Source organism: Anabrus simplex, chromosome 1, assembly GCF_040414725.1.
Source record: "Anabrus simplex isolate iqAnaSimp1 chromosome 1, ASM4041472v1, whole genome shotgun sequence".
Lineage (NCBI taxonomy): Eukaryota > Metazoa > Arthropoda > Insecta > Orthoptera > Tettigoniidae > Anabrus > Anabrus simplex.
The window spans coordinates 1,790,949,421-1,790,968,322 of record NC_090265.1 but is presented as its reverse complement, the minus strand read 5'-3'; the positions used below and the strand labels follow the sequence as shown (position 1 = coordinate 1,790,968,322).

Sequence of the window (18,902 nt, the reverse complement as noted above, 5' to 3'; positions counted from 1 at the left end):
AGTAGCTGTACAGATTAATTTAAAAGACAATTATAAGTTCAAACTTGGCGTCACTACTATCAAACGGTAACTCAAACTTCAAGGTTTAATGGGCCGGTGAGCAAGCAAGGTGTAAGAGAGGTAACTTAAAGGGTCCACCTTTCCAATACAAATAAATGTTATAATGGTTAAGTTACAACATATTTCCTTGGGACTAGTTTCAATGCTATTTAGCGACATCTTCAGCAAAAATGTGAGAAATAACATAGGTACATATATACAATCATATACATTACATAAAATATTATAACATTTAAGAGTAAAAAGGTGAATAAAATAGTGAATAGATTTTCAATCACAAGTTCAGAACTTGACAGTCATTACAAAAATAAAAAAAACCATAGAGGGTGGATTAAAATAACAATCTGATTGTACAAACATGAGTTAGGAACTCAACAAACATAATTTTTAAAATACATATAACACTTTAATTCTTTGCTTAAGTCCAAGATGAACTTGGTAGTCAAAGGTTCGAATTTGTAGTCACATTTTTCATTAAATGATATCACTTACTGACTAGGAGCATAATAAATATTTTCTTTGAGTAAAGATTTTGTCGCTTTTTGACCAGAATTACAATATTCAATTTGCGTAAGATGTTCCTCTGGCAGCTTTGAAGTTAGTTTTACATCATGACTGTGCTGTTGTCTGTGGTCTATTGTTTTTCTGTTGTAACGTAACGTGTGAGGTGGAGACCAAGTTTTGAGCCAAGGTTCCTATGATGTTCGCAGTTCAATGCGGGACCTGCAGTGTAAAAAGGAGATATTTATAAAAGTTTAAACAAATGAGGAGAAAGAGAGCTTGGGCTATAATTGAATGAGACTCACCTTGGGCGGCAAAGCTGTGACACGTGGTGAAGAGGAACTGAGCGTGATGGCCAAGCTTGGGTCATGGAAGCAGCTAGTGTTGGGGTAGGAAGGGAGAGGGAAGTCGGAGGAGGAGGAGGAGCAGGGGAAGTGTGAGGAAGGGAAGGAGGGGAAGTTAGGGAGGGTGATGCAGTGAAAGCGTGTGGCGTGAAAAATTATTACGCATAATATCAAAGACAGATTTATTATTCAGAATTTTAATATTTTTGAAAAATTCAATAAGAAAATCGAACAAGATTTTTGGTTTTTGTGAGATATCATTTAAGTTTAGGTTTGAATTAAAATATTGATCTAAATGAATATAGCAGTTTTCAGTAACATCTAGTGAAGGACCTTTATTCTTTATTTAGAATACCTCAAGATCTTGATGTATATCAGTAAAGTTATGTTTAAATTCTTTCATATGTTGGCTGACTGCAGAAAATTGGTTATGCTTTATAGCACTTACATGTTCTGTATATCTGATTTTAAAACTACATCTGGTTTGACCTAGGTATGAACTATTGCAGTCTTGACAAGAAAAATGGTCCAAAATTGCTGTCTCATGCCTTGAGAAATTGGAGGACTCATTTCCAACACGATGTGCAGCAATTGTACAAGCAAATGGCTACCCGACTAAATACTAGATGATACGAAGTACATATGAACTTCTGGAATGTTTTTTCTGCTTAGTTACGTGTGTCAAAACATTTACAGTCTCTATATATTATTCTAGTGTACTTATTTGTGTTATACATTTATGTTTTTATGAATATCATGGTGTGATTGGCTGTAGATATGTTCAAATTATTTGTGTTGTACAAGTGCACGCATTATTTTGAAAAGCAAATGATACCAGGGCAGGTTAATTGTCTATCAAATTACTTATGGCCAGTACTGTAGATGACCAAGGCATTGTTGAAGATACTCACAAGGGAAATGGGGAGTGATGTAGTTTCATGTTGCTCTCCTCACTGAGCCAGATGTTGCTATTACACATCAGTCTGCCAATGCATGTACTAACTGATTCCATGAATGACATTTTCACACCATTTTCAACAAGGACTGGTTGCAAAAAGAACATCACTCATACCTCAATCACTTTCACATTCTTAAGGTGAAGGATGATAAAGAGACATGTCAATGAAAGTAACACATTTGCTCTAGCTCATACGAGAACAATTGGTCTCACCAGCAAAGGCAGACTCATCTGTATCTGTACTTTACTGCTATCATCCATGGCCTATACATAACATAAAGTCATTTGATATAATTCCTTAATTTCTCTCAGGGAAGAGAACTTCACACGTCCAGATGATGTAAGTATACCAGTCTTGCACAGAGAACCATTTACAGTACCATAGTTTAGAAACACTATACAGTGAGTCTCTCGTCTATGGCAAAAAGCAAGGAGGTGATAAGGAACAGGGCTGCATGTGGCAACTGTCAGTCCCTAGTAAAACTCATAACTAAGGTTCAGATGTTAAGGAAAAGTCATATTTCTTTCCTGAGTTAATAATACCAGAAATCTGAGAAATAACTGTCAATAACTGTCTCTGACCCCGTTTGAAGCATATTTTGGCCTTTTCTTTCTTTGATCATATTTTACTCATTTTGGTGATCATCATCATCATCATCATCAATGTCCCACTTCAGTCACCCGGGTGTGGTTAACAAGCCTCCTCCACTCCTTTCTGTCCTTCCACTTTTCCTGCTCAATTACTTCTGCCACATCCAATCCAGCTTCTCTAATGTCCTTCCAAATCTGATCCATCCACCTTTTTCTCAGTTTTCCAACTGGTCTCTTTCCCTTAACTTCTCTTTCCAATTCCCTTCTTGCTACCCGTTCCTTTCCCATTCTTTTTACATGTCCGAACCATCTCTGTAGTCTGGCTTTCTGAATGTTCTGTACTAACGGTTCTATATTTAGCTCTTCTCTGATCTTAATATTTTGAATTCTATCTCTTCTTGTCTTTTTGACCGATGTTCTTAAAAATTTCATTTCTAGTGCTTGGATCTTACTATCTATTCTCTTATTAGTTACCAGCATTTCTAGTTCGTATGTTACAATTGGTATGAAATACTGTTTATATAATGTTAATTTCATTCTCTTGGGTACTTCGTCATCCCATAAAAGCTCTTTGACTTGATGATAAAATGCTGTACCTTTACTTCGTCTGTTATTAATTTCAGGGTTGATTTCATTACTTCCATTAATAATGCCACCCAAATATGTAAACTGTTCTACATTCTCTAACCGTTCTCCATCTGTGTTCACTTGCCTTCTCTATTTCTCTCTTCCACAGTCCATGAATACAGTTTTCTTTTTACTAATTACCATTCCAATCTCCTTAACATTTTCATTCCAAATGTCCAGTCGCCTTTGTACATCCTTTTCACCCTTTCCCCAAATCATCACACCATCTGCAAATGCCAAAGCGAAAGCATTTACTTCATCACTACTGATACTCTGTTTTACATGTTTTATGATTTCATCCATCAATATAATAAACAATAATGGCGACAGTGCACTTCCTTGCTTGAGACCTTATTTTGTATAAAAATATTTCAGAGTAACCTCTCCCCACTTGTACACTGCCTTTTACTATCATGATACAACATTTTTATCTTGTTAATTAATGATTTTGTTATATTCCTTTTCAGTATGCATTCCCATACATGTTTTCTCTTAACTGTATCATAAGCTTTTTCCAAATCCAAAAATATGAAGATGATTTCCTTGTTCCTTTCCAGATGTTTTTCCATTATTATTGTTCACACTGTACATATCAAGCCTATTGTTGATATATTCAGTCTAAAGCCATATTGTTCTTCCTCTAACTGTGTTTCTATTATATCCCTCAGTCTTTTGTCTGTGACTTTCTCCATTATTTTTAGCCCATGTGATGATATGATAGGGTTATACCTCTATAATTTTCACATTTCTTCCTATTTCCTTTTTTAAACAGTGGTGCAATGCTTCCTTCTTGCCAAACTTCAGGTATCCTTTCATCCTTCCATATGGCATTCAGGGCTCTGTATAGCCACTGTAGTTCAATACTTCCTGCTGCCTTAATCATATCAGCATTGAATTCGTCTCTTCGACTTGCTTTACCTTTGTTTATTGCTTTCCTGTCCTTTCAAGTTCCAACCATGCTATCGGGTTCTCTTCTTTTTCTCCATCTATTATTTCCTTTTTCTTATCTCCTTCTTCCTCCAAGCAGTCATCCTCATTATAAAGTTTTTCAAAATACTTTGCCATCCCCTTCTGAAAACCCCTTTCGTCATGTACTATGGATCCGTCTTCTCTCTCTAATGTCTTGATTTTTCCTTGATTTATTCTTTTTGATTTTATTACTCTGTATAACAGTTTCTGATTTCCTTGACTATCTTGCTCAATTTTGTTGGTAAACTCTCCCCAACATTTCTCCTTTTATTCCTTGATACTCCTCGTTACTTGTACTTTCAATCTTTTGTATTCCACATGTAACCCTTCTATCTTATTCTCATCCCTCTAAAACATTTTTTGATTTTCCTTATCCATTTCTTTCTTCACCTTGTTCCTTTCTTTTATTTCTTTTTTTTTATTTTGTCTGTCCACTACCATGTCTCCTTTCCCTTAAACTTTGCTTTTGTTTTCCCGCATACCTCAATTGCTGCTTCCACAAATGTCTGTCTTAAATTGTCCCACTCTTCTTCTCCACTTCGTACTTGTGTTAGGCAACTTCCTTTTTATCCAATCTTGGAATGCCATTCTTTTATCCTACTCCTCCAATTCCCAAATCCTGATCTTTGGTTTCTTCTTCAATACAACTTCAGGGATTTTTACTTGTTTTAATTCCATAAACAATAATCTATGATCACCTTCCATACTTTCACTGGGGATTATCTTCGTATTCATGACGTATCTTCCCCATTCTCGATCTGTTATTACAAAATCAATGAGTGTTCCATACTGTCCATCCCAATTATATCGGCTGATCTTATGGCTATTCCTCTTCATAAACCATGTGTTTTTTTATTATCAGGTTATTTCTGATACAAAAGTCCAACAGTTTCTCTCCATCTTCATTTCTATCGCCATACCGATATGGGCCCAGAACATTCTCATATCCCATTCAATCAGTTCCCACATGTGCATTCAGATCTCCCATTATGATGATCCCATCTCCAACAATATGTGCTTCCAGTTCATTGAGGAAATCTTTTGTTCCACGCTACATCCTGTCTGTGGAGCATACACCTGTATTATCTTCAGTAGTTCCTTGTTTACATGTATGTGCATTATTATAATTCTTTCATTTACAAACTCAACTTCAGCTATTAATTCAACATTCTGATTCACTACAAATCCCACTCCATTTCTTTTCTCTTTACTGTCACCCATCCAGTACAAGGTGTACCCCTTTCTTCATTTCTTCTTTCCTTTCCCTTTCCATTTTACTTCACTTAATCCCAGGTTGCCCAGTTTTCAGCTCTCCATTAGGTCAATAAATTCATTTTCCTTCCCATTTATTGTTAAAATATTTATTGCTCCAAATCGGGTTTTGTTCTCTGATCTAACACTTGCACGAACATCAGTATTACCATCATACTGCGCAACTGTAGCCAGAGACTTGTCAATTCCATTTCCGTTATTAAACTTCCATCCGAGGCTTGTATGATAGTTGAAAGCAAGTACAAATTTACTCATCTGCTGACCTGCTAAGCCTGAGGATTTTCTTTCGGGGTTAACTCCCTTAGCCTTTGAAGATTCCTCTTCACCACAAGGCAGTGGTTTCCTGTTCTAATTTTCCCCAGAGAGGATGGGTTGCCTCATCCACCATCTTCGCCATTCCGAAGGTCTCCTTCTCTGCCTAAGGTGCTGTAAAGGTTTCACCTGTAACCCTGGGCATGGGTTCCACGTTATACCCCGTGAGAAAGGGTCCCTGCCTGAACTTAGCTCTCCTTCACACCGGCCTACTGATGTGGAGGATACCCAACCCTGCAACGTGGATGCGCCAGACTCAAGTGAAGAATAGGGAAGACGACCCTATCTCCCCTGAGCCAGATTAATGGTTGTGTATAATGCCACAACCATGTTCAAACTGAAACGCTGTTTTAAACAAGGTACATGTTTTCTGCGTTGATTTTCAAATACTGGAAATCAAAATGCTGTAGTAGATGTATTTTTCTTCCTTTTCCTGAAAAATATAGGTAGAAGACATGATTCTGAGAAAGAGATAATGTACGAACATGCACCGGCAGATACTTAAAAGTATGCCAATACTTAATTATTCATTTTTTTTAGGAAAACAGGGCAAAAAGTGCACATCAGGGTTAAGATACTGAATGAAGTTGTAAGTTTCACCAAGAGGAAAGGTCCTCTCAGTTTTAAGTATTGTGTTGATGGGGTGATAGTGCCTCACTGTAAGTACCTAGGTGATAATATAAGGAATCAATACTGATCTGCATTTAGGGCAGTGACTACCTAGAGGTGGCAGATTCCCTATCTGTTCTTTTCCTAGCCTTTTCCTGAATGATTTCAAAGAATTTGGAAATTTATTGAACGTCTCCCTTGGTAAGTTATTCAAATCCCTAACTCCCCTTCCTATAAACGAACATTTGCCCCAATTTGTCATCTTGAATTCCAACTTTATCTTCATATTGTGATCTTTCCTACTTTTGAAGACACCACTCAGACTTATTCATCTACTGATGTCATTCCATGCCATCTCTCCACTGACAGCTCGGAACATACCGCTTATCAAGAGTATTACAAAAATGTTCATTAAGATCCCCTTTTCAATGCAATACAAGTTCTTGTAGTTAAGATTTACAAAATATTATACTTATACGGAACATGTTTCGCCCTCCTTCAGGTGCAACATCTGCCTTGACTCAAACCTTAAAGTCATTGGTCAGGATCCTGAACAATCCCCCTGAAGGAGGGCGAAACATGTACCAAATAAGTCTTTATAATATTATGTAAATCTTAACTACAAGAACTTGTTTTGTATTGAAAAGGTGGTCTTAATAAACATTTTTATAATACTCTTGATAAACATCAAATTCAATACGGACCAAACATGAGAATTATCACATGTAACATATCACATAGTCGAGCAGTTCATCTTAAAAAGGGATCATATTAACGAGGTAGTTCAAAAAGCTTACAGATCTCTGTACATAGTTATAAGAATACTTAGGGGTTGTAGTAAGGATTTAAAGGAGAGGGCATATAAGTCTCTAGTAAGACCCCAACTAGAGTATGATTCCAGTGTATGGGACCCTCACTAGGATTACTTGATATGAGAACTGCAAACAGTTGAAAAGAAAGCAGCACAACTTGTTCTCGGTGATTTCCGACAAAGGAGTAGATTTACTAGCATGTCGCAAAGTTTGGGCTGGGAAGACTTGGGAGTAAGGAGACGACATGCTCGACTATGTGGTATGTTTACATAAAATCAGCTTCCTGGTCTGTATCGCACTTTAACAGATTCACAACTAATGTATTGACAAGGTGGAAATTAAAAAAAAAAATAGAAAACTTAGTTGTGTACCGTATAAGTGATATGTTTCGAGCTATCAGTGGAGAGTTGGTGTTGAATGACATAAGTAGAAGAATAAGTTTGAGTGGAGCTTTTAAAAGTAGGAAAGATCATAATTTGAAGATAAAGTTAGAATTCAAGAGGAGAGATTGGGACAAATATTCGTGTATAGGGCGAGGAGTAAGGGATTGGAATAAATCATCAAGGGAAATGTTCGATAAATTTCCAAGTTTGTTGAAAATATTTAAGAAAAGGCTAGGAAAATAATTATAATCAAATGTAAATATGAGGCAAACAATTGATAGAGAAAGTGCCACCTGGGCAATCGCCCTAAATGCAGATGGCTAATGATTGATTGATAAAGTGTTAATTTACCTAGTGTAGCTCTGTCAGTTTGGATTTATGTAGAGCTTAATCACATCGTTACCTGCCACCACCAGAAATGATTAATGGTTATCATTCCAGATTTGTTATTGTCCTGTATTATTGTAAGTTATAATGTATTTTTCTGACAAGATTAAATAAATAAATAAATAAATAAATAAATAAATAAATAAATAAATAAATAAATAAATAAATAAATAAATAAATAAATAAATAAGTTTGGATGATTATATGTGTCTGCTGTATTTTTGCTAATAATTTTTTGGCATTTTTAATGTTAGTAATACTCTAATACCTATCCCTAAAATGTTTCAGTCATATTTTACCCTTTTTTTTTTTTTAGGTCATACTTTGTTAGGTTTTAGGGCTTATTTGCTTGCATATTTTGTACTTCTCTAGGTCGTAAACTTCCAAACCCTAATAAATACAAATGCAATTTAGGCATAAGTGTGAGTACTGGATGTATGCAAGACCTTTTCGTACTGGAATTTGTGGGTAGACTGTTCATTAGTATGTCTCATGTAACACTGTGCTGGGCCTTGGTGAAAAACAACATCACAGCAGTTGCTTGAAGTCACTTCCATCGGCATGCTAGAAGCATTGCATTCTCCTCCAACTTTGTTAAACTGTACAATAATTAGCAGTGTATTGGACCATATTTCTTAGCTTACCATCCTCTAGTCACCTCCCTGAATTTGACCATGGATGAGAAACTCACCTGTATAATATCATTTTCAATGACAGCTCCATGACACTTTAATGAGCTGGTCTTTGACGTTGTTAGTGGAACGAGGAAACATTTTAATGTGTGTATGCACATGCACCTTTCCAATTTCTGAATTATAAATATAAAATGTTTATATTACAGTACTTGCAGCTGGATGGCTCTAGTCTTTCAATTCATGACCTCGTGACTCTAGGGAAAGGACAATATAAAATTAAGGTAAACATTCATAAATTACTAAAATTTAGGGAGAGGCTTTTACCATGTGAATATCTTTTAAAATATTCCATAATTACAGCTACTCTAACAGCAATGTCATTCATTAATTGACATGTAACATTTTATGCACCACTTATGATAAGCAGAAAACCTAGCCTGATGGAAAGCAATTGGCCCATAGTACAATGTGGTCATATACAGTGGGCGCATTGGCACCGTACCTTGAGCCACATACAATATATTTCTCAACAAAAAAATATTGGCAATAAGATGTCATTATTGTAATGGCCACACACAGTCTTGAGGGTTTAGTAGACTTACTTATTAAATTTGTTATTCTATACAACTGACCACGATGTATTCACAAGGACAGCTGACCTCCAACTGACCACGCGAGTCTACACAGTGCCATCTTAGAGCAGAGTATACATGTGACGTCAATCTTTCTTTTCCATTATTAAATTTCTTATTCTATACAACTGACCATGATGTATTCACATCAACAGCTAACCTCCAACTGAGCGCGCGAGTCTACACAGCGCCATCCTATAGCAGAGTATACACTACTGGTCAAAAGTTTTCAATTACCTATCACAACTATGGATTTGTGGTTAAAACAGAGATGTAGTTTTAAATTATCTATCATAGCCCTGTTCTGATAATAAAACAAGTATAAACACGTAAAGACGGAAGGACTCTGTTGTGTATTTGACCGGTTCTCCGCATGGAAGGTCGCTGATGAGTAACCACAACAACACTGACGTGTCTTTACCCAAGACGTGTCCACTCGAATAGGCCTCATTCCTTCAGCTGTCTGTGTAGCAGGCAGTTCACATTAGTTTTCAGTACACTGTGTGCAGGTAGCAGTGTGTTTGTGTATCTGATCAGGTGCATACCATATTACCTCCAAATGGGACGGAAGCAGGAGATTGGAACTGAAAAACATGCTGTAATTGTAGCTCTGCATCACGAAGGGTATTCTAGTAGGACAATAGCAACAAAAGTTGGCGTAGCCCAATCTACAGTGGCGTATACATTGCAGTGGTTCAAGCAAACCGGTGCCAATGCAAATGTTTCACGATCTGGAAGACCCCGTGTAACACCATACAGGGAGGATCAGTTCATATGTGTACAGAGTAAATGTCAGAGGACTCGTACACCACCTGAAATTCACGAGGAAGTCAATAACATGCGAGCTGCTCCAATCTCTGTTTAAACAGTGCAATGCCGTCTTTGTGAGCGAGGTTTAAAGGGGTGCATAGCGGCCGAAAAAACCTTTATTACGGACACAAAATAAGGTGAAAAGAATGCAATGTGCACAGCAACATAAAAACTGGAATGTGCAGCAATGGTCCAAGGTGTTATTCATGGATGAATTGAAGTTTGAAGTATTTGGGAGCCATCGTCGAATGTTTGTTCACATGAATGTAAGAATACATACATAGGACAATCTGGCCGCAATTTTAAAGTTAGATATTTGGAACATGTGAATGCTGAAAAACATAGAAGATTCTCAGCAATGGGATCACACATGACTGCCACAGGTCATAAATTTACCAACATAGAACAAGACCTGACCATCATAAAAAAGTTAAAAAAGGGCAGCTTAATGAACACATATGAAGACCTGTACATTCATCTAGACCAACTTGTAAAGAAAAATGATAACCTTAATGAGGCTGTAGAATATAAGAATCCATTATATTATCAAATTCTAGTATATTTGAAAATGCTTGAGAAGGATCAAGAAAAAAGAATTGGAATTTCTCCACCTACAGATAGCCCTACAACTTATTCCTCCTCAGTTGAAGCTATAGGTGACAGCAAGGAAGTTCTTGATACACCTATATCCCCCGCTCCTCCACCTCCTCAGGTGCAACAGCAAGGAAGAACGCATCATCATTATTACACCCGGCGCAAAACTGTGAAAGAATGACAGGAGTTACTGTTCCAAAGGAAAGCAGGCTTAATAAGATTTGACAACTAGGAATTAGTTATATTTTCATCTACATTAATAATAAGAGCCGCACTGTGATATCAGGATTTCTTCATTTCGATAATTACTTATAAATTGTATAATTTTTAATTTATAAATTGATCTTTTTTCATGAATTATTAAGAAAAGAATATTTATTAGGACAATTTCTCTATGGAATATTGTACAAGTGTTTCCTTGACGACTGCTTTCTATTATAGAAATAATTTATATATTTTCTCTTGAGTTATTTGTTTGTTTTAATCTTGTCAATCTTATGTTAATTTTAAGGACACTTCCTCTAAAGCATTTCTTTGTCAATTTTATATATTTTTCATCTAAACAGTGTTATGTGGCTGAAGATGTTGATAATATACGAAACATGTACCACTTTTGACCATTAAAAATTGCCTTAAGCAATCATTGTATCGACTAGGTGGAAAATAAATAAATACTTAATTGTGAATCTATTGAAGTGCGATACGGACCATGAAGCTGATTTTATGTAATCCTAATGCCAACCAGGCAAGCAAAGAAGCTAACACCTACCTCAACTTAAAGATGAAAATAGCTAAAGTGACAAAAGATATAGTGTTTTTGAAGGAATGCCTTAAAAATAATTTGACTCCCACTTTTCTAAAAAGTGCCCAAAGAAAAACTGTATATTCTAATCATCATAAGTTTACTCAAATGAAGGTCAATAAAATATGGTTAAAAAGAGAAATTCAATTTATGTATAAAAGAAAGAAACTTCTTAATGAGAAAATGTACTTCGCGCACCTCTCAGCACCACTGAACTTGCTTCCTCTGGAATGGGATTCTTTCCAGAAACATATCAATGAAAAAATGGAGAACACACTTAAAATGAAACAAGAAATCTTGGATAATAAATTATTTAAGTTGAAAAATTTAACATCTAATAGAGAAGAAAGAAGGTTAGTTCCTAATGTTACGTTTGATGATAGTGTTTATCCACCTTCAATTAAAAACTTGTCTGAGATAGAATTTAATGAAGAAGAAACCTCTATTTTAAGTCAAGGCCCTAATTTCAATTGGCCAAGTTCAAACAAAAGTTATGATTTAATCACCACATTAGCTGAAACAGAAACAGCAATACAGAATCTACCTGTAGACTTACAGAATGACATAAGGTATGAAGCTAAGAAGAAAATTCCTATTTTAGTAAAAGGTTTACAATCACTTCGAGGCACCAACAAGGCGGTTAATAACTTGAAACAAAAAATCAAACTAAATAACTTAATTATCACAAAAGCAGATAAAGGAGGAACAGTTGTAGCCCTAGATAGAAATATTTATATTGAAAAAACAGAAACATTTTTTAATAACAATTCGTTTAGTACAGTTGATAAAGACCCGACATCACGTATTCAGAGGGATCTTAAAAAACTATTAAAAAGCACGTCTTTCTTGTTTAATGAACATGATGTGCAATCATTAATAAATATGAACCCTAGACTCCCGACTGCGAGAGCACTACCGAAATTACATAAACAGGGAGAACCGATTAGACCTATCATAAATTTCAAAAATAGCCCCATTTATAAAACTTCTAGATTTATACATAATTTCTTATCAAGTAAATACATATTTCATTGTAAAACACCTATCAAAAACTCAGTGGATTTTTGCAATCTAGTTAAAGATTTTAAACTTGGATCATCTCACACGACATGTTCGTTTGACATAACCAACATGTATACAAACATTCCAATAGAAGACACTATCAGAATCATTAAGAAGAATTTAACGAAGAACAAATTAGTAAGCATACCAGAAATTGAAGATTTTATTAATGTTTTAAAATTCGTGTTAAATCAAAATTATTTTACGTTTAATAATAAAATTTACCGACAAAAAGGACTCTCAATGGGAGCCCCAGCATCAGGAATATTGGCTAATATATACTTAGACTATTTGGAACACACGAAAATTATTAATCAAATAGAGGGTTTGGATTTTTGGACACGTTATGTGGACGATGTTTACGCTATAATAGATAACAGACTCACCGATAGCAATACAGTTTTAAATATATTGAATAATTTGGATTCCAATATAAAATTCACTTTAGAAGATGAAGTTGAAAAATCACTGAATTTTCTGGACATAGTCACAACAAGAGAAGAAAAAGGATTTTCTTTCAAAATACACAGAAAATCCACTTTCACACTGACCACTATCAAGAACAACTCGTTACACCCTGAGGCACAAAAAAGATCAGCATATTATAGTTACGTTAACAGAGCGTTTAGTATTTCTTTATCCAAATCTGAAAGGAATAAAGAACTGTTGTTTATCCGACAACAAGCCCTCTTGAATGGTTTCAACAATAACATGATTGATAAAATAATTAATAAATTTTCGGAGAAGCAACAATCTAAATTAGCAGTCGAACCTAGTAAAACTGAAAAATATATCAAGTTCACATATAATAATCCAAACATTCATGTAATAACAAATTTATTTAAGAGAAAAAATTTCAAAATTGCATTTTCCACCAATAACAACATGAAACATAGTATTTTCAACCATGATACAATAAATCTCTCGGAAAAAGATAAATTTTTTGATTCCGGTATATATAAACTCACATGCTTTGAATGTAAGAATACATACATAGGACAATCTGGCCGCAATTTTAAAGTTAGATATTTGGAACATGTGAATGCTGAAAAACATAGAAGATTCTCAGCAATGGGATCACACATGACTGCCACAGGTCATAAATTTACCAACATAGAACAAGACCTGACCATCATAAAAAAGTTAAAAAAGGGCAGCTTAATGAACACATATGAAGACCTGTACATTCATCTAGACCAACTTGTAAAGAAAAATGATAACCTTAATGAGGCTGTAGAATATAAGAATCCATTATATTATCAAATTCTAGTATATTTGAAAATGCTTGAGAAGGATCAAGAAAAAAGAATTGGAATTTCTCCACCTACAGATAGCCCTACAACTTATTCCTCCTCAGTTGAAGCTATAGGTGACAGCAAGGAAGTTCTTGATACACCTATATCCCCCGCTCCTCCACCTCCTCAGGTGCAACAGCAAGGAAGAACGCATCATCATTATTACACCCGGCGCAAAACTGTGAAAGAATGACAGGAGTTACTGTTCCAAAGGAAAGCAGGCTTAATAAGATTTGACAACTAGGAATTAGTTATATTTTCATCTACATTAATAATAAGAGCCGCACTGTGATATCAGGATTTCTTCATTTCGATAATTACTTATAAATTGTATAATTTTTAATTTATAAATTGATCTTTTTTCATGAATTATTAAGAAAAGAATATTTATTAGGACAATTTCTCTATGGAATATTGTACAAGTGTTTCCTTGATGACTGCTTTCTATTGTAGAAATAATTTATATATTTTCTCTTGAGTTATTTGTTTGTTTTAATCTTGTCAATCTTATGTTAATTTTAAGGACACTTCCTCTAAAGCATTTCTTTGTCAATTTTATATATTTTTCATCTAAACAGTGTTATGTGGCTGAAGATGTTGATAATATACGAAACATGTACCACTTTTGACCATTAAAAATTGCCTTAAGCAATCATTGTATCGACTAGGTGGAAAATAAATAAATACTTAATTGTGAATCGAATGTTTGTTCGTCGACTTCCTGGAGAACGTATGAAGAGTCAGTGTGTGACACCTACGGTGAAGCATGGTGGAGGGTCGGTTATGGTGTGGGGATGTTTTGCGGGTGATAAAGTCGGTGATATAGTGCGAATTAATGGAACATTAAAGAAGGAAGGATATCACAGGATCCTGATCAACAATGCAGTTCCATCTGGCAAGTGGCTTATTGGCCGCGGGTTTGTTCTGAAGCAGGACAATGACCCCAAACATTCTTCTAAATTGTGTAGAGGGTATGTCAATAGAAAAGAGAAAGGTGGGGAACTGAAAAATATGATTTGGCCAAGTCAGTCACCAGACTTAAATCCCATTGAACTGTTATGGAATGAACTTGACAGGGAGGTCCGAAAACTGAGGTCAACTAATGTTGAAGAGCTATGGAATAATTTACAGAGCTGTTGGACTGCAATATCTACACAAACACTACAAAATCTTATTTCCAGAATGCCAAGAGTTTGTGCAGCTGTTCGGAGGGCAAAGGGTGGATACTTTGAAGAGGCTGAAATATAAACCATATTGTATTCTACTTAATGATAGAGAGAGAAAATATATAAGTTGTTGGTCTATTTAGTTTTTACGATGCGTTTGTACATTGAAATAAAGTATCTAGTTTTGTGCATAGGTGATCGAAAACTTTTGACCAGTAGTGTACATGTGACATAAATCTTTCTTTTCCATTATTAAATTTTTTATTCTATACAACTGACCACGATGTATTCACAACAGTTAACCTCCAACTCAGCGCGTGAGTCAAGACAGCGCCATCTTATAACAGAGAACGTGGGTGATGTTGTCGCCCTTAAGTCCAACCCCTCATCCACGTCGTGGGAGGTTGGCTACGGCATAAAGTAGGGGACTGTGTGTGCCCCAGAACCGCTATGGTAGCTGTGAAGGCCCTTCAGGAACCCTGAAAGTGATGGCTAACAGGGCTCAGGTGCTGTCATCTAATAACTTGCACATCTTAAATCAAAGTATTAAAGAAATTGAAGTGAAATGAAACCAGATGGATACCTCAATGACGACCTCTGCTCGAAATGGAAAATTAGAATTAGTTGTTGGAATGTTAGAACTTTGGCAGTGGAAGGTAAACTAAAGCAGGTTGAGAAAGAGATGCAAAATTATGGCTTGGAAATTCTTGGCTTAAGTGAAGTGAGGTGATGTGATTTTGGAGAGATTATGATGCAAAATGAGAACACATTCATTTATTCTGGATAATCTGGGGAGGACTCTGAACAGAGAAATGGAGTGGGTATATTGCTATGTAGAATATCCAAGAACAGTTCAATTGGAGGGAGTCCCATCTCAGACAGAATGATGACAGCTAGATTTCAAGGTAAAATTCAAAATGTAACAATAGTAGTTTGTTACGCACCAACAGAAGTATCTGATGCCGAGATGAAGGATCAATTTTATCATCAGTTGAATGAAACTATGAAGAATATAAATAAAAGAAATATTGCTATTATTATGGTGATATGAATGCAAAGATTGGCTCAAATCTAGAGAATGTGATAGGAAACATAGATTAGATGAAACTGATAATAATTGATAATAATAATTTTTTATGCAAACTTGATTGTTTAAAACTTCAAGAAGATTTACATCATCTGGAAAAGTATTGTATTCAAAATGGGTTGAAACTTAATCATGAAAAATGTAAAATAATATAATTTTTTTAAAAACAAGAAGAAAATATCATTTCACTACAAATTTAGTAATAACAACATTCTAACTCCTGTTTCACAAGTTAACAACCTTGGTGTTTTATTCAGTTATAACCCTTTAATGAACATATTGAAAATATTTGTAAGAAATCATTACAAAACTGGGTTGCATTACTAGATTTTCCAGAGAATTTTCAAACTTAGCTACTATCGATTGCTGTATGTATGGTACGCCCTATACTAGAATACTGTACGATACACCTGTATGGAACCCTTCTCATTAGACTTCTATCCATAGATTAGATTCAGTTCAACATAAATTTCTTTGTTTATATTCATTTGGAGCAGGATTCTCATATGAAAATGTTGATTATACAGCCCTACAACAGTCGTTAAATCTGCATAGTCTGTCACAACGCCATGAATTCCTGGATACACTTTTCATTTTTAAATTGCTTCACTCCTTGGTGAACTGCCCATAACTCCTTGAAAAAATTAACATACATGTACCAGACAGGCGCACGAGGTTTAAGAATACATTGTCTATAAATTGGCATAGAACTAACTATGCATTCAATGGGCCAATTGAACGAATGTCAAGATCTCTAAGCAAAGTGGATATTGATATATTTAACTGCTCATTGTCAAAATTTAGAACTCACTTACATAATCTCCAGAATTGTCTATTACTTTCCTGTGCTTACTTGTAATATAACCTGTGTACATATCTGTACATATTTTTCTACTTATACTCCATTGAACTTTCTTTTTACTATGTCTTGTCTATACTTCTCTACTGTTATGTAAAATGGTATTTCCGTTAATAAAGTATTATTATTTAGGAGGTATAAGATAGAAATGCAAATGTGATTCTGATATAGCTGAGGATGACCTATGAAGGGTCGAAACCGGTCCTAGATTGTAATATTTTACAAGAAAATAAATGTATTGATTAGGTGGAATTTTTCTTTCCTTTTATGACGAACATATAACATAGTCGAGTATCACGTCCCCCTACTCCCAAGTCTTCCCAGCCTTAAGTTTGCATCATTTTAGTGACACTACTCGTTTGTTGGAAATCACGTAGAACAAATCATGCTGCTTTCCTTTGAATTGTTTCCAGTTCTCGTATCAAGTAATACTGGGGAGCGTCATACACTGGAGCCTTGTTCTAACTGTGGTCTTACCAGAGACTTATACGCCCTCTCCTTTACATCCTTACTACAACCCCTAAATATTCTCAGTGAAGAGACTTGTAACCTTTCTTTATGACCTCATTAATATGATTACTCCAATGAAGATCATTCCTTGGGTTAACATCTAGGTACTTAGGTTGTTCCCCATGAGGTATAGAACATCAGATTGACCATGTAGCTACTGGTAAGAAATTTAGAAAATCATTGACAGATTTGAGGAACAGAAGAGGAGCTGACATTGGTAGTGATCACCATCTAGTAGTAGCTGGGTTTAAATTTAAAATAAAGGCTGCATCAAAGAAGTTTGCAACTAGAAAAAAGAGATTCAGCATACAAAAGTTAAACAATGAAAAGAGGAAAAAAATTTGTTTGGAGTTGAAAAATTGGTTTGAAGTCCTTTTAAATCGTGATGAAGAGGAAGAGTGGAGTGTGGAAAGAATTTGGGAAAATGTTAAGAATACTTATATACAAATGTGTGAGAAAGTAATTGGTTATAGGAGCTATCAGCAGGAAGACTGGATGTCTGAGGGAACATGGGAGTTAATTCAAAAACAAAAGAGGCAAAAGCTATAGTAAAACAAAGCAGAACAAGACAGCAGAAGTCAGAAGCCCAAAGGAAATATTCGGAAATTGACAAAATGGTTAAAAGGAGTATGAGGAGCGATAAAAAAAAGATGGATTTACCAGCAGGCACAAATTTCAGAGGAAACTGAGAAGAGTGATTTGAAACAACTCTATAATTCAGGGCCTCTCAGAGTGCACGCACCAGTGCATTGCACTGTGCACGGTGTAAAAGAAGACTTCGCTTGGTTGACCAGAGTGCAGACCCCCATTCCTCAATTTGGAGCAATAGCGCTGTCTCTCTCTTTCCCCACGCCTGTCTCGCTCACTCCGCCTGTTTCCCTCCTCCTCACTTGCTCCGTAGTGCTCCAAATGCGAGCTTAGCCAAGTAGCCCAGAGACGAAACGTTGGTCCGAGCCGAACCGAGAGGGACCGATGCACTGTGCACAGAAACTCTGCGCCTCAGTTTGCACACGTGAGATTTTGGGCATTTGAGAGGCCCTGCTATAATATTACAAGGAAGTTGTCAAGAGGAGGTTATAGGAAGAGTAAACCAGTGAGGGATAAGCAAAGAAATACAGTATGTTGTTATCACAAGAAGGACAATTGAGAAGATGGCAAGAGTATTTTTGAGAAATATTAAACAAAGCTGATGGAAATGAGCAGGAAATGCAAGAAGTAAATGAAGGCTTAGATAGTAAAGATTGAAGAATAAAGGCATGAAGTTAGGTTAGCATTGAAACAATTAAAGAACGGTAACGCAGCAGGTATAGATAATATCGATCCAGAAATACTAAAAGTGGATGAAGAGGGCACCGTTAATTTACTCCTACCATTTTTGGGGAAATATGGAAAGAAGAGAGAATTCCAGGTGACTGGAAAGAGGGTTTGATTGTGAAACTTCCACCCCCCACCCCCCACAAAAAAAAAGTGACTCCACAGTGTGTAAGAATTGGAGAGGAATAACCCTACTGAGCATGCCAAGTAAAATTCTCTCTATAACAATTCTAAACAGAGTAAAGGACTCACTTGAGCAGTGTATTTGAAAAGATCAAGCTGGTTTCCGCAGACATTGCAGCTGTGTTCAT

The 18,902-nt window shown here is 35.7% G+C and overlaps 1 protein-coding gene across 1 annotated transcript in view; it reads left to right on the top strand.

Annotated features, from left to right (window-relative positions):
• The window catches only part of LOC136882845 (histidine ammonia-lyase), a 116,583-nt gene that overhangs the window by 20,962 nt on the left and 76,719 nt on the right, over nt 1-18,902 (top strand). The window contains 2 exon segments of the mRNA XM_068229767.1: nt 2,176-2,203; nt 8,667-8,741. Of these exon segments, the coding sequence (XP_068085868.1) occupies nt 2,176-2,203; nt 8,667-8,741 (103 nt within the window).